The following is a 16,250-nucleotide window of genomic DNA, read 5'->3' on the forward strand; positions in this document are numbered from 1 at the left end:
AAATTGAAAGCAACAGTTACCAAAAAATGGATGTTGGTAGGTGGTAGGAAGAAACATGTCTGCAGGTGAATAATTTTGCTTCTATAGAACAGTATTTTTTTTTTGTTAACCTTCTAAGTTACATGGAGACTTTCAAGGAGACATTGAATGTTAGTTGTATGCAGTAAGTCAGATAAAATGCATACTTCTTGCTGGGGTAACCACAAAAATAGCAGAGAGGTGTTACTTGCACTTTCCACCTCTCTGTAAAACCCTGTTGTTTGATTTGCTTAAATACTGATACTGATAGATGACATTCTCTTTTTAAGATTTTTTTTTTTCTCCCTATAATTTGTGATATTTTTCAGAGTATTTTAAACCTTTTTGAAAACAGAGTACTTAGGAGAGATCTTAAGTTTCAACAGTCAATATGACTGAAAGAGACATTGAATAGTAAAGAATATACTTGCTTCCTGAGTTATGCTAAAATGTACACTTTGGGTTTTTTTTAAAAATTACATTTTACATTTTTATTTTAAAATTTTCATTACTCAAGTACTTAGTCAATTGAAATATGTTTACTAACAGTTAAGAGGCGTTAAGTCAGTTTTGGTCTGGAGAAGAAGTGAAATCTTATTATTGTGTTGTCTTCCACAGTTTTGCCTGGACTATATCAAAATACGCCTAGAAAGTCAAGAAGGTGAGTACATCTTTCATTTTATGTTAATACTCAATATATACATTTTGAATGAAGTAACTTTGTCAAAGGAATTAACAGGTGAATCATAATGAAATGTCGATTCTGGTTTTGTGATCTATGTAATAAATTATACTGGGTGCCTGTAGTCAGATAAGAGGAGAAAAAACCTGAGAGTATAAATTTGACCTGAACTGACTGGTGAATAAAAAACAAAATGATTTTGCATTATCTCTGCCTTCTACTGACAGAAAGAAAATTCACAGATAGCAAGAATTAGCAATTTGTGGTGTGCGTGCAACTGGATCATTAGTTATGAGTTCTTCCCCTTCATCCTAGATGAAGAGCTGTAGATATTCTGGTGATGACTGGCAAAGGTCTTGAAAATGATTAACAAAACAATAGGCAAGAGTAACCTCCTGTAAAACATGCTACCTCTTTAACACTTTATTAGTTCTTTTATTGCAGATGCATAAGTAGAGAGCAAAAACCACACAGGTGTCTTAGACCTTTCCTGTCTATATCTCCCTTTAAATTTTTTTCTTCTCCAGCCTATAGGTTGTATATTTCATGTTACTGAAAGAACTACAGTGACATAGTTTAGGAAATGGTGAGCTTACAACTATTGCTCTGTTTCCTTTGTTTTCTTTTGTAGGGTTTTGCTTTGGGCCTGAAAAGAAGCTTTGCCTCCTTTTGTTAATCTTAAGTTTCCATGAAGATACAGTCCTATCAAATTTTGCCTTTTGTTATTTGTAAAAGAGAACTATTGTATTTTGTCATTATTATATGCAAAAAGGTGTCTCACAACCTGTAAAGATAAGCATAGCCTTTGCTCAGTCAAGTACTTAAGTTTCTGTTGCATCTAAAATTTAAATGCGTAGAAACTACCAGTTTTCATGCATTAAATGCACTTTAAAAAAAAAAAACACTAAAAAGCTTAGTAAAATTTGTAGGAAATATCTATCAGTTTTTAGTCAAAACAGCTGCATGGTTAAATTATTTCCATGGGACTTGATCCCTCAATAGCATAAAAATGGCAACTCATTAAATGCTGTGTTTATTGGAACATATAGCACTTTTCCATTTCATTTTTTTGAGTTTTGCATCTGGAGGAAGATGGGTGTATTCCCAGCTAGCTCCATTTCTATTAATTTCATAATCATAGCATGATTTGTTTTAATACAAGTAAGGGTCTTGAAATAAATGACACCTAATTTTTTTTTTCTGTAGATTGATTACGATGGTCATGCTTTTTCAGGGAGAGGCAAATGCTTTGAACAGCTGTAGAAACAGCAGTACTGTCCTGCCTTGAGCTTGTTTTTGCATATGTAAATATATGTCAACTTCTCAAAATTCTCTCCACATCCCTTGTCAGTTTTCTGCAACTCCCAACTTGTGTTTCAAGGAAACAGCTTTCTGTTTCTAACACATAAAAAAACTGTCCACATTGCCTTTAATGGATAAGTCCTATTTGTCTGTTTTATGTCTGTGTTACAGGAAATATTGTTCACTGGTTAAGGCGTTTATGGTGAAATGTATTATAAGATGCCTGTCTTAATGCAAAAGGATAAATATGATTTAAATTTACATCTGAAGAGTAGACAATCTTCCTCTCACATGAAATTCAGTAGGCTTCATCTCAGTGCAAACACAGCTACAAGGATTCAGTGTTTTCTCCAAAGACCAGCTAGCTTATGTTTTGGCAAGGGCCTTCTGTCTAGACACCATTAGAAAGACCTGTATGCCTCAGTTAAACGGGTTGAATCCAGTTTTAAGTTGGGATTGTCATTATTGTGGTCTGCCTCTGAAAGTGGGAAGTTAGGTGAAATGATTAAGGAAAGTGTGTATGTTTAGAAGGGGAAAACTGAAGCATTACTATGGAGACTGTGGTATTACAGCCTAGCCTTGGAAAGCTGTTTTGTTGTTTGTTTTAAACACAAAGGAGAGAAGACTCTGGGAGTCATCTATAAACCTTCATTTAGTTACTAGCTTCATTTTCTCCTGTGTAAGTCCCTAGGGAGATAAAGGAGAATCAGTGCAAGCAGATGGGCTAGTTAGATCCATGTAGCATATTTCTGCTGCTCTTTTCCTGATCAGACGGCAAACTACTGTTCTGAGCAGTAAATGCTGCCCAGTCAGCTTGAAGGAAGCATGTTGTTGCTGCAGCCTGCCTCAGAGCTCGGCTGCTTCTTCCCCAACTAGGGGGGGCGGATATTAGAGGTTTAGAAGGAAAGGAGAGCTGCTTTACAGCACAGAAGCTGTGGTGCCCACCACTTCCAGTCTGCAGCTAGTGGGTGTTTCACTTTAGGCAGCTGTTTGCCCTGTCTTTATGAGCAGCAGATTCCTTTCTGGCAGCGCGGGTGTGTGAATTCACTTGCCAACAAGAAGGGAGGATTTAGAGGGCTGCTGCTGGACATTGGCTGCTAAATGCCAAGAGAAGTATAGGGGAAACGGGGGGGGGGGCAAAAAAAACCCCACTCCACTAATAATAAGAACCTCTAATAACTAATACTAGTAAGATAGAAAGTAATGGTATGTCTTTTATGTCCTTTTTTTTTTTTCATCATACAGTTTTATGCAATTATGTTCAGAGTGATGCAAATTAAACTCTATGTGGTAATGATTTTACTAATTTTTGCTCACTATCTGTTTGGTCATGAAATATTTACTAGAATTTAACTTAAAGAAAGGCCTTAGTCTTTTCAGGAATTCCCTGCAGTGTCTCCTCCTTTTTATGCGGAAAGGAGGAGGAGATGGACTTTATGCATTGATTTTTATTTATTAGAAGGACTTTATGTTGGCTCCAGTTCTCCTTGTATAAGATCAATCTACAAAGAAAGTTTTACAAACCTATTGTAAAATGTGTCATAGCAATAGTTGCAAATTTAAATCGTCACTGGAAATGGTGTTTTTTTCTATGAATAAAACCTAGATTAAAGTTGGTGAGAAGAAAACAGTTTGTTTCTGATTACTTTCCTGAAAGGTGATAGTGGAGTTCAGTTCATCTTTTAAGATATTAACAGACATCACTTCCTGGATATATGTTAATTTTAAACTTTTAAAAACTTTCTTAAAAGTTAATGAGCACATAATGGTTTCTTGTTAAAGTCAAGGGGGAAATTGTGAAGGAAACCTATGTATTTTTACTATAATTTAATATAATGTCATTATTTTGTTCTAGAATCAGAAAGCGACATCCGAGAGATTAACCTGAAAACTTCAGAACTTACCAAATGTGAATGGTGTAGTGTCCGAAAATTACCAGTAGTTTTCCTACAAACCGTACCATCAACCTGTAGTAGCCTGAGAGACCAACTGAAAATGAGTAAAGATAATGTCTGGTACGAATGTAAAGGAGACAGTAAGTAAAACAATTTTAGTCTACTATTTCACTTTAAATTGTGTTTTAATGTTTTGGATCATGACTGACTGCACTTAAGAATAAAACTGGCATCACTGGCCAGGGCAGGTGTCCTGTTTTTCCAGACATGATCACTTTCCCAGGCTGAGGAGGAGTACAGTTCAGAACAGCTTGGCAAAACTGTAGTCTTCTGTTTGTCCAGACACATGCTAGTTACAATGTCTAGTCAGTTTAGTATAACTTTTTTCACTAATATTTGTACTGAATGAAAGCAAGTTGGTTTGTTTAGCTTCTGTATATGGGCCTTTACATTTATATGACAACTTTTGGTATACTTCCTTCTGCTTTCTGTGCTGTTCCGCTTCCAGGCCCTAGTTTCTGTAGAAACTGTTGTGTGGGTTGGCTTGGGTTTTTTTTCCCATATGCTTGTAGTGATGTGATATAGACAAATATCTGCTTGGAAAACAAGTGGATTGTCTTCATGTATCGTAAAATTAAGTTTAATTTCAACAGAGTTTTCCTCAAGGGTCTAGCATCTTAATATGTGTGCTATTTTTTAAATTAACATAGAGTCCTCTTCCTCTTAAATAGGCTTTTCTTCAGGTTAAATTTTGTCATTATTTATACTCGTACTCAGCTTCATAGATTCATGATACATTCAGATGGAGGAAGAATGCTTTCAACCATCTCAGAATTGTGTGCTTCCAATGTACAATACTGTTATAATAACCTCTTCTACCTCCTATAAAAAGTATGAGCTATAAGGAGTATTATAATTACAAAAGTAATTGGAGAGCATGTGGGGGAGCTAGAGACAATCCTGGGAGCAAGCATTAGACCCCAGGTGAACACAGGTGTTCACAGGTGAAAAAAGGAAAAAGCTTCCTGCGTTGTCCGGATAAGAAATCCTTTCCTTTCCATGCCTCAGCCTTTCTCCCCTCAGCTTTCCCTCTGAGCCTGCGGCTCTGAGCTAGTTTTACACCCATCTGCTTTATTGTACTGGATACTTATGAGGATTTTGTGATAACGCAGTTGATATTTGCTTTGTGAGCAATGAAATTACTTTAAGCTTGAATCCATAGCTATGTAAGCAATTGTGTGTAGATGCCTAGTTCCCAAAACAGGAACACCTAAAACCCAGTTAGACATCTAAATTCTGTGTGCAGTGAATTGGGAAATAGGCTGCTGAAGAATTATTTTTCACAACAGTTAGCATGCCAAGTTAAGAATAACCAAAAGGAAATGGCTATGTGTGTGTCTGAAACTCTTCTTCCCTTACAGAAAAACAGGTTCCTGCAGTTCTGAGTGTTAGCCAGCTATGCGAGACTGGGATTTGCAGCCTGAATCCTATTCCTGTGTCTGACTGCCTAAATAATTCCTCTTAGTGCAATTTACTGCTGTTTTATTTTTCAGATGACGTGAGTGGGTGGTATTTATAGAATAGCTGATTCATCCGACTCACATTCTCCAACTTTTGGTAAAGGTGGAGGCTGACCTGCTGAAGCTAAGCCACCGTACCAAAAGTAATACAAGATTTATTAGGGCTAGCAAGAGTGAGCATAAGAGTGCGCCTGATGGTATTCTGTTTGCAGAATGTTCACCAGGGGCAGAGAGGTTTTGGTTTGTTTATATTATAGGACCTGAAAGCAGGCCTTTGCTTTTCTAGGTGGTAAGATCCCTTTACCTGTGTATGGAGATGGAAGATTTTGATTACTGTGACATTTTAAATTCCTTTCCTTGTTCGGATGCGTACTTTTTAGAAATGAAAACTGGTTGCCAGTGAATCAGAGATCCTTAAGAGATTTCTGTTTCTATGGTAACAGAAATCTGATCAGAGAAAAATAACTGTTTCTTTTGTGAAACTGCCATTACAGGTTTTTGTACTTATATACCCAACAACACGTGTCTAGAATCAGTAAGAGTAGTTTTGTTAGAACTTTGTGCTTCTAATACATGGTATACAGTTTGTATCCACTTTTTAAAAATGCATCAGGCTTATTTTCCCATTTAAGTTTGGAAACAGTCATCTCAAAAATGTACTTCCCCCCCCCCCCCTCAGTATTCTATTCAGTTTAGTTTCTAAGCAGTTGTTTTAAGTTTTGCATCCTACTTGCTAGCTACTCCAAGTTAAAGTAGTGGGGTTTTTTTCAACCTGTTACTGCTTCTGAGAATCTCTATTGTCTGAAAGAGGTCACATGTAGATGACAGTGATGTATATCCATGTAAAAGTGATTCTTATAGACTGTTTTAGCTAAAAGGCTGGGGACCTCTGGGCTTATATGCTGTAGTGACTTCAATATGTAAAATTTTCAAAAAGCAATAATGTTTTATAGTGTAACCTTCTAGGATCAGGACAGACCATGAATCTACATGAATCATGGGGTCTCATATACTGTTTTTTCTTTAATTTAGTATATGTAGTCTTAGTTCTCTCTCGCTTTTTTTTTCCATCTGCTTTTGCAATCACATTTATTTGAAAGTAGGAGAAAACCAGGCTGAAATCTTTTAAAATAAAATACTGTGTGTATGTTGAAGGGGTTAAGTAGATGAAAGCCATTTTTATAATAAATGTTGAGACCACAAAAGCCCATCTACATTCTTAATACAGTTCTCCTTTTCTAATAAATTTCCACAGGTGAATGTATCTTCATTGGTTTTTTGAGAGAATTGCTCTAGACTTCTTAGTGTTGATCTGGGAGAAATTAGGGCCTGGTGTTTCCCTATATAGAGAGGAAATTAAGCCAAATACATAACTTCTGGAATTGTATTGAAACAAGAGGATAGGAACTATAATAAGAAAAAGAAAGTATTGATTACAGAGTCTTACTGTCCATAAGCAGAGAAGCTGTTATTTCAAAATATGTTTTGGCTTTGCATTCAGTGTCTTTTAAAAATTTATCAGGTGTAATAATTAACATATCTAGATTAAGGCAGAAGTTGAACGCACTCTTTTTGCAAATGTAGGTAGAAAGTTTTGGTAGTTAATCCTTCAGTCTGTCTGTATACATGTGTATTACTGCTTGTATGCATTGCCAGCAGTGTATACACGTGTTGGCCTGCAATTCTTTGAAATCTGTTATAATTGTGACATACTTGATTTTGTTTCTAAATTAATAATTTTCTATCTGCTTTTTCATAGGTCAAGAAGAACAGTACATCATTTTGATTTTTGAAACTGGTCTTGATCCTCATGCAAACTCAATATTTGAAAAAATTATTACTGACATTGGTATTAGAAATAATATTTCTGACTTCTTTGTGAAAATTTCTTTTGAAGAAGCCAATGGCAGGCTTGTTGCATTTACTAAGTGCTTGGAAGACAATTCCAAAGGAAGCCCATCTCACAGAGAAAACAAAATAAAAAATGTAATTATGTTTTTGTTTTAGAACAAAGTCATTATACTATTTGGGTTACAAATACACTAAAGATAGTGTGCTAGTCACTAGACAAAAAAAAAATCCCAACAACTTCTGCTGGCTTGTATTTGACAATTCCCAGACTGGTCCATGGTGGGTTGTGAGACTGGGAAATAGTCTGTGCATTCACAGTACTTTTTAGTGTGTTTAGTTTGATCATAAGGTTGTACAATGGTCCACAAGTCATGTTGTCATTTAAAAATTTTTAAGGGACAAGAAATTTATACTGTAATTAGACAACATAATTGTTTCCAAATTCATCTACTGGTAAAATTATAATATTTCAAACAAGAAATTAAGTTGCAGTGTTGTAGATAAATCCAATTAATGCTTTCTTTAAACAAAACTACCTCTTACAGAATTTGAAACTTTTGTGGCTCTGCAAGAAATGAGTACAGACTTAAGTGTAAGAAATGAACTAGGAAAGGAAAAAAAAAAACCAAACTTGAAGTCCTTAAAAGCAATGGATATTACACCGCTGGACTTCATAAAGCTTTGTTACCTTTTTGGTAACTTTGAGCGCAGTATGCAAATTAATATTGACTTTATTCTTTTAAGGTTGCTTCTGAGTCCAAAATGCAGCAGCGAAATAAACAGTTACCATATTTTGATGATGATGAAGAAATTGGAGAACCACATACAGTATTTATTGGTCCTATAGAAAAGTAAGATATTTATCTTTACCCTATAACAATTCTCTGAGTTTTTTTGACATTTCATATTTATTATTGAATGTATTTTTCTTTTCAGGTTGATAGTTTATCCACCTCCTCCAGCTAAAGGTGGTATTTCTGTGACCAATGAAGACCTCCATTGTCTAAATGAAGGAGAGTTTTTAAATGATGTTATTATTGATTTTTATTTAAAGTAAGTTTTATATTATTGATTTTTATTTAAAGTAAGTTTTATTTCAATCAGTTTTTAGTCATCTTTTACTTTGAAACTTGAAAAGTTCTGACATTAAAAATTCATAGGTCAGTTGATAACACTTGGTCTCCAACTATGTATAGTTCTAATTTTAAAGGTTGTTTTGTGTTTTTGCAAGAAATTTTGGTTCCTCTCCTATCCTGCTTGACAGTGACATTGTTGTCACTTGGAAAAAAGGTTCTTCAAAATTTCTTAGCATCTGAAGAGGAATTTTAACTGCAAGGAGGAAAAAAAAAAGCCTTTTTAAGTGCACTTGTTTTTTCCAGAGTATTTGTGTTCCCTGGAATTTAATTTGTTTTGATTAACATAATACATAAATTAAATTTTTTTGTGTGTCACTGATGCCACAGATGTTAGAAGCATATTAAATTGTTACATGCTGCTGTGTTATGCTACACATAAGGGGTGTGTGTGTATAATTTTAAGTCTATTAAAATATTTTAGAGCTGAAAAGAAAACTAGTGCATTACCCTGGGAGTGTTTGGAGATTTAGTGGCTCAGTTACAAAATATGAGTCTTTCCTAGATAGGTCATATGTAGCAAACTCACTGAAAATTTTTTTTCCTGCCATGATACAGAAATAAATACAACAGCAGCAGAACAACTTGTTGATTGAGCAGAGCACTTAATAACTTGAAATATTGACACAGATATTGCATTAATGAGTCCTGTGGTTAGTTAGCTCTAGTATTCTTATAGCTGTTTTGTGAAAGGCTGCAACAATTTGGTGGGGAGGTAGCACTGTTGGCAGTCCTTTTTACTCTGGTGATGAATACTTTGAGTTAACACCTCCATGAATTTTTCATTTTTTTTTTAACTAATTAGGTATTTGGTACTTGAAAAACTGAAAAAAGAAGATGCTGATAGAATACATGTGTTCAGTTCTTTCTTCTATAAACGCCTTAATCAAAGAGAAAGAAGAAATATTCATGAAACTTCAAACCTTTCGTAAGTCTGTTGATAAGTCAGTTTTACTAAGAGCTAAGTATAGTGAAGACTACAAGAACAGATGCTTTACAGAGATAAAATCCTTACAGACAGTATTATGATACCAACAGAACTCTAGCAAGCATCCAGACCTATAACAAACATAGAATATGCCTTGAAAATCTTCAGCTGTTAAGGTGAAAATATCTGGAAAAGTAGTCTTTCAATTAAAATAAGCCACCCCACAGATCACGTGTTGGTTTCTTCTTGCAGAATACAACAAAAACGACATGGGCGAGTAAAAACATGGACACGGCATGTTGACATTTTTGAGAAAGATTTCATTTTTGTTCCCCTTAATGAAGCGTAAGTAAACATACCTTTTTATCGCATTTGGTAAAGGCTTAAGCTTCATAATTCTAAAATTGAAAGTTATATTATAGTGTGAATTGAAGTTAAAAATTGAGAGAATAAACATGTTTTTCCAGGTAATAAAAACAAAATAGTAATGTAAGACCTGTAAGTGCACTGTTGTAGCATAAAAAGTATCAGACAATATAAAGACTGAGCAAACATGAACTTTTCCGAGTACTTTTTCTAGGTTTTACCTCGTTCTCTGGACTTCTTTCTTCTAAGCTGTTGTCATTGATAACTTTTGGATTTACCTTTTTTAGTCCTTATTGTTCCTTTTGATGAGATCTCTTTGGTATAGATGAGATCATCCTTTAGTTACAGTAAAACTATGTCAGAAGAAAATGCAACTGAAAATCTCTACTGCCCTGTATTGGGACCTTTATATATTCTTTTTCTTTATATCCTTTTGACCTGATATTTTTCTTGGGTCAGGAAGCAGACTCTTAGCATTCTAATGGTTCTTAAGGACTTTTAATGATGCTGGCTTTCCTTAAGATCAGAGCAAGTTGTCACATTTCACAAAAAGAATCTAAGCAGTCCTTAAGCCAAAATATTTAGGAAAGTTAAACTACTGCATTTTAAAAATATACAATAAAAGCATAAATAAAGTAAGGACAGAGAGACAGGAGATTTGTAACTGACTTATCTTAGGCATACCTAACTGATCTTTTGAAAATTCAAAGAATAGGTTTGTGGGTTTTTTTAATTAAAAGCTCTTCAAAATAAATTTCTCTAGATACCATGCCATTGTGCAGTGGGAGGAGAATTTCTGAATCTTCTCTTTTCCTGCCTCCTCCCCACCTGAATTCTGAGGCTAGCTGTAGAGAGGCAGTTATGAAGTAACTGACCATAGATCTGTCTTTGTTATAAAGTCATAAGTAAATCCCTGAGAAAGCTGTTCACAAGCACTGACTTTGGATTTTGAGATGCTATGACGTCCGTACAGCCATGGGAAGACAGCTGGTCCTTAGGTGATGAAAATAACTCAGGTGTAAGATATTCCTCCTGTCCACTGCAGACTTCATCCTTGCCATCCCTCTCCCCAGAAGCTTTAAGTACCAGAATTTTGAAGTGTCTGTCACTTAAATTTTTAGTTGCCTTAGAGTTTGTTATATAGTTTACTTCCCACCATCCTCTCTGCTGTCATTCACACATCCACATTGGTTATGCATAGGAGAAATGCGACAGATTATGCTGCAAATACCAGACAGTGTGACTTAGAAATCACCTGAAAATGAAAAGAAATAGTTATGTGGTTCTACAAGAATTAATTATATTACTAGTAACTTATCACATTGTAGTTTTCACTGTCTTGTTCATTCACTGTTAAGCAACTAAAGCAATGTCTACCTTAGCAAGTAGTGCAGCTCAGTAGGAGTGAATTTGTAGAACAAAACAGTTTGTACTGAAGGCATGATGTTCGCACCATGTGTGGGTTGGGGATTTTGTGTTGGACTAGCTTGGTCTCATGGACTCATCCAGTAGTGATTAGAGCATAAAAAGTATACTCTTGTTTTGTGCATCTTTCATCTGGAAATGATCCTGTTCATGCTTTTTGGAACTGTCCTTCACTGTGAACAGAAACTTGGTAAGTGGTCATAGTAGGACATTCATTTGCAAAAGTGGTTTCCTGGTATGTACAATAAGAACATTGCAGAGCAGAAAAAAAAAAGTATCCAGGGAGATGAGACAGTGGTGGTTTGACGTGGGGCAGGGGGAACAGGTTTGTTTTTTATTGTTTTTGACCTGCCTTCTGGCAAAGAAAGTGTAAGTTTGATCTTCCATATTTCTTTTTTTTTAATTTGTTGTTAGCTGCTAGTATTTTTCTTGGATGCACCTTGCTATTCTGTCTCCCCTCAAACATGTCACTTCCCCATCTCCCGAAACCCAACACTCAGTTTTGAGGAACAAAAAGCTGAACTTTTTGGGGGGAGATGCTAACATATTTAGGAAAGAATCAGTGACTCGACAATGAAATACTTCCATTATGATGAGTAATTAGTATCACAGGACAGAGAGGAGGTTGGGGAGCTACCTGGGGAAGAACACAAAAACCAGCATGTATGAAGGCTTCTCTCCTAGTAGCAGAGCTGTCACTTGCTAAGCGTCTCCTCCTTCCTTATATTGCCATGACCCAGAATAATAGCAGGTTTTACCAGGTTACTATATATTTGACTGCTCTTTTCCATATATTCTTGTTTTTCAAAATGGGTCAAGAGTAGAGAACTGGAGTCATCCTAACTTACTTTTTTCAGTGAAAAAATGTTTTGAGGTTTTGCTGGTTACCTTACTGCAAGTGTCTCTCTTACTTTGATATGTGTAGCTCTTGTCTTTACGTTGAATTGACATGTAAATCCTGTTTTATTTTCATTAACTTCACTACAGTACCACTTCAAGTGCTTCTTGCTTCTCTGATATAGAACCAGGAAGTTTTATTTGTAGAACTAAACATACTGCTGACAAAAGAGGCAATAAGTATCAGTGCTGATTTTTGTTTCTTAATGGCAAAATACTACCCTGAAGGATTTCTGATCTGGTTAGCAAGTACAGTATAGATCCTGTTTCTATAAGTTACAGCCTCAGGTAGCATTCTGTAGCTGTGTATATAATGTGTCATGAAATATATAGCCCCTGGACTTTGTCTGTTAATAGGACTGTGAAACCTTGCTTTTGTGCCAAATACATTTTATGTATTTGTGGTGCTGATTTGTATGTTAGTTGGCGTCTTAATCTGCAGTGAGTCTTCTGGATATGCAAGTCTTATGATGAAGGCTATGGGCTGGGACCTAACATCTGTACTAAGTTGCAGCTTTTTCAGAAACTCCCTTGTGTGACTTCTTTTGTGTTATGTAATTTCCCCAAATTTCCCCATGCTCCTGTTCCTCACTTGCAAAATGAGGACTGTCACGCTTTGTGTTGACAGGAATGGAGATGTTTAGATGCTATGTGTTCAGCAGAATATAAATTCCAACTACTTGGTGTTCAGCTGTCTAGGGGTTTTTTTTTTGTAATTGGGGCATTGCCTCATAACTTGAAGGGATTAGTGAAAGTGCTAGGAGCACAGAGAATCAGTGTGAGGAAGGAGAGTCAGTTAATACCTGTGGTGTATAGAGAGAAAAGTACATGCCATTCTGTGTGGGTTTTGGAGAGCCTGGTTTTCAGAATTTTTTCAACATGCCTTTGCCTGGACATCTCTATGTGCAACCTAATATAGTGTAGTAAGGCTTTCATCACCTACTTCTCTTCCACCAGTTTATTCCTTGTCTTCATAGATTATGATCATAGAACCCACGTACAGCCTTGAGTTGTCTAGACTCTCCCAGTGTTTGCAACGTGACACATTGCAGTACTGCAGATATTTTTCAGGAATTTGCCACATGGTTTGATGCTGTTAATTACCTTGTAAACAGAACTTTCTTTATGTGATACAATAGCAGATCAGTCAAAGGTATGGAAGAGTTTCTTTGGTTCCACTGAAAGATCTGTGTTCATTACCATTTATAAAAGGTCTCAAACCTTAATCTGTAGCAAAATTAGTCTGGTTGAGAACCAATCTTGGAGTTTCTTTTGCTTCTTTGTGTCTTGAATGAAATAGTATGTAAAACAAGTTATTCTAGGATTTGAGATAACTTGACAGCTTCTCTCGCGTTACAGGAATGCTGCTAATGGTTGCTCCTGATAACGTTTCTCCTGTGCTGCCCAGAATGATGCTTTTTTTTTTCTTTTAGGACACAGGTATTTATTCTGGCATCTGGTTTAAGAGTACGTTCTAAGAAACAATTGCTTTGGAGTTGCTGGACTTCAGCATCTACTTCCAGAAAGTCTTTCCAGACTCTCCTATAACCACTAGTTTAGGGAATGTGGGCTCATCAACTAACAAGTTGTCAAACTGCAGTAACTGGAGGTGGGCAGGATGAATCTAGGGGAGAATTAACTTCAGAACAATATGGCTGATTTAACTATGACTGCATCAGTGTCCTTTGGCAGTACAGTCCTTTTTGTTCATCTCCAATGGAAATAGGTTGTTCTTTTAAAAGGTACAAGCTATTTTCTTTTTAGATCCAGGTTAATTTGCTAGTCTATTTACATAATTGGTACATAAAGCCTGTATTAATACAGCACACACAAATGCCAGGGTTTGGCAATACTTAATATATTCATTTACTAAGTGTGGTGAATCATTCAAGACAAAATGCCTCCATACTTCACATGCTGCTTTGAAAGGCCACTTACTTTAACTGCCATTGAGTTTCGATGGAATTTAGGCTTCATAATAATCTAATTAATTTTTTAATATGTCAATTAGACATGCATTTTTAGCTACTGCTTTTTCTTTTTCCTAAAACACATTGAAATGTGGCTTCACCTGCATAATACATAGCTAGGTTCTGTTTTGTTATTTGCTGTAGGGAATCAGAGAACCTTCAGAAAATTTCTAAATAGGTCAGTTGATACCTACTCGCAATGTCTCAATCCCTGAATTTGCTGCTGCTCCAGTTCTGATTGAGTGGCAAGTCAGTGAAGCCTGAATAGTCAAGGAGATAAGGAGGAAACTGTGGCAAAACTTACTTTGTGTTGGGGGATATAACTATTTTTGATCCTGAAAGGGTTAAAATGTCAGTTCTCTGAAGGGTGAGGAGGACAACAGAGTCTTGGTGATGGCATTACAAACACTCTTTTCTTCCCTTATTAAATTCACTGTTGACAAGATTTCTTTAAAAATGTGAAGTGTCATATACAATTGGAAGATATCATAGATGGAGAATATGGGCAATTCAGCTATACTGTTAGATCTGACTACTGGTGTTGCTAGTGCTGAACTACTAGAGAACTTTATACAGCCATAAAACATGAATTCTACAATCTCTAATTCATGCAGTGATAAAGAAAATGTTAAAAAAGAAATAAGCTTTAATTCAAAGAAGGAAAAGAATGTATAAAGTATGAGCAAATTGAAATAAATATTTAGACAGCACCTGTTTTCAACTAACTGCATCATATTAATGAATTTGTTGGTGACTACTTGCATGGAGTGATCTTACCTTTAGAGAGGACTATGAAGGCTTGAGTAAAACCTGCTCAGAAAAGTGAACAGCTATTACAATCTATCTTTGATAAGTATGGGGGACAGGGTTTGGTTTTTTTGTGTGTGAGCACATGCACTCAGTGTTTTATTGAGTTTTTTTACCAACTTACCGTTTAACTGTGAGCATTAATGTAATGGCTAGTTTTTAATGTATTTTTTCCTTTGCAGTGCCCACTGGTTTTTGGCTGTCATCTGTTTTCCTGGTTTAGAAAAACCCAAATATGAACCAAATCCACACTATCATGAAAATGCTACAACACAGATAAAATCTTCCTCTTCAGATGGAGAGAGCAACACACCATCTCCTTTGCCAAATGAGTTAGATGCACAAAACTCGCCTTCCAAGTCCACAGCAAAGAAGACGTTGACCAAAAAGTATAATACAGCTTTAATTGACCCAAACACTGAAACAGAGGACAGTGAGTCTTCATGTTGTAGAAGAAGTCCTTGTAGGGGAAAAAGTGCTTTCAAAAAACTAAATCAAATAGACAGTGATGTGGAAGAACCTAACACTGTGGAATCAGCATGCCATAAACTTGACCATAGGACTCCGGATGAAAATGGTATACAGGGTGAATTCACAACTGCTAGCCAATCTATGGGTATGTAATTGTAAAAATATGCATATTTTAATGAAAAATTTGGAGATTTCACATCTGTTACTACTTTTGCAATTGTATAAACTTCATACTTTGAAAGTTTAGTATGTGGCTGAAGTTTGAGTGCTTGCCATATAAGTAATTTATAGCCATTGCGTATAAAAAGTTTTTGTGGCTGTTGACATAACTCTTATGGCATAAGGCTGGAGATAAAACACTCTTTTCCTAAATCAGATTAATTTTCAGTTGTGTGACTTTTTTTCCACACAAAATCATTTTGTGGATATCACTTTGCATCACTTAAGACTGTAATTGTTAAGGAAAGAATAGTAGTTGACCATGGATCCTCATAATGTATGTGCATGGGGGAGCTGAATTAAGATTGTGTGAACAACCTTAAGTCCAGTGTCTTCTAGTGTTTGAGGGTTTGCTTCAACGCCATTAAGTTCTTTAATGTCTTGATAGAAGCTATGTAAAAAAACTGAGAAGAAAATAATGAATTCTCTCACATGACCTCCGTGTTACATTTAGAGAGGCTTTCTCCATGCATCGCTGCTGTGGATGCTGATTTCAGTGATCTGGAACAGTGTGTGTACCTCAGTGAACAAGGGAGCTGATGTACTTTTAAAGGCAGATGAAGGAATTAGGAAAAGATTGTTTTCTCTGCTCACTGCAAGGTTTGGATCCCCTTGAGGCATAGAGTACAAAACATCTGGTCATGCAAAAACTTTTACTTTAGTCACCAATAGTATTCCTACTGACCTAATTTACACAGTAAGTAATTGCATAGCTTCTAGTACAAGATCTGAAAAGATTATCAATCATATGGTCTAATCTGTGTAC

The 16,250-nt window shown here is 35.8% G+C and overlaps 1 protein-coding gene across 4 annotated transcripts in view; it reads left to right on the plus strand.

Moving 5' to 3' along the window:
• The window catches only part of SENP6 (SUMO specific peptidase 6), an 85,556-nt gene that overhangs the window by 56,582 nt on the left and 12,724 nt on the right, over positions 1-16,250 (plus strand). For all 4 annotated transcript variants that reach the window (XM_075498223.1, XM_075498224.1, XM_075498225.1 and 1 more), the window contains 8 exons: positions 637-679; positions 3,858-4,037; positions 7,177-7,403; positions 8,013-8,119; positions 8,205-8,321; positions 9,207-9,329; positions 9,582-9,674; positions 14,977-15,410. In XM_075498223.1, coding sequence (XP_075354338.1) covers positions 637-679; positions 3,858-4,037; positions 7,177-7,403; positions 8,013-8,119; positions 8,205-8,321; positions 9,207-9,329; positions 9,582-9,674; positions 14,977-15,410 — 1,324 coding nt within the window. The remainder of the gene's footprint in view (positions 1-636; positions 680-3,857; positions 4,038-7,176; positions 7,404-8,012; positions 8,120-8,204; positions 8,322-9,206; positions 9,330-9,581; positions 9,675-14,976; positions 15,411-16,250) is intronic.

Source organism: Mycteria americana, chromosome 3, assembly GCF_035582795.1.
Source record: "Mycteria americana isolate JAX WOST 10 ecotype Jacksonville Zoo and Gardens chromosome 3, USCA_MyAme_1.0, whole genome shotgun sequence".
In the NCBI taxonomy this organism is placed as follows: Eukaryota; Metazoa; Chordata; class Aves; order Ciconiiformes; family Ciconiidae; genus Mycteria; species Mycteria americana.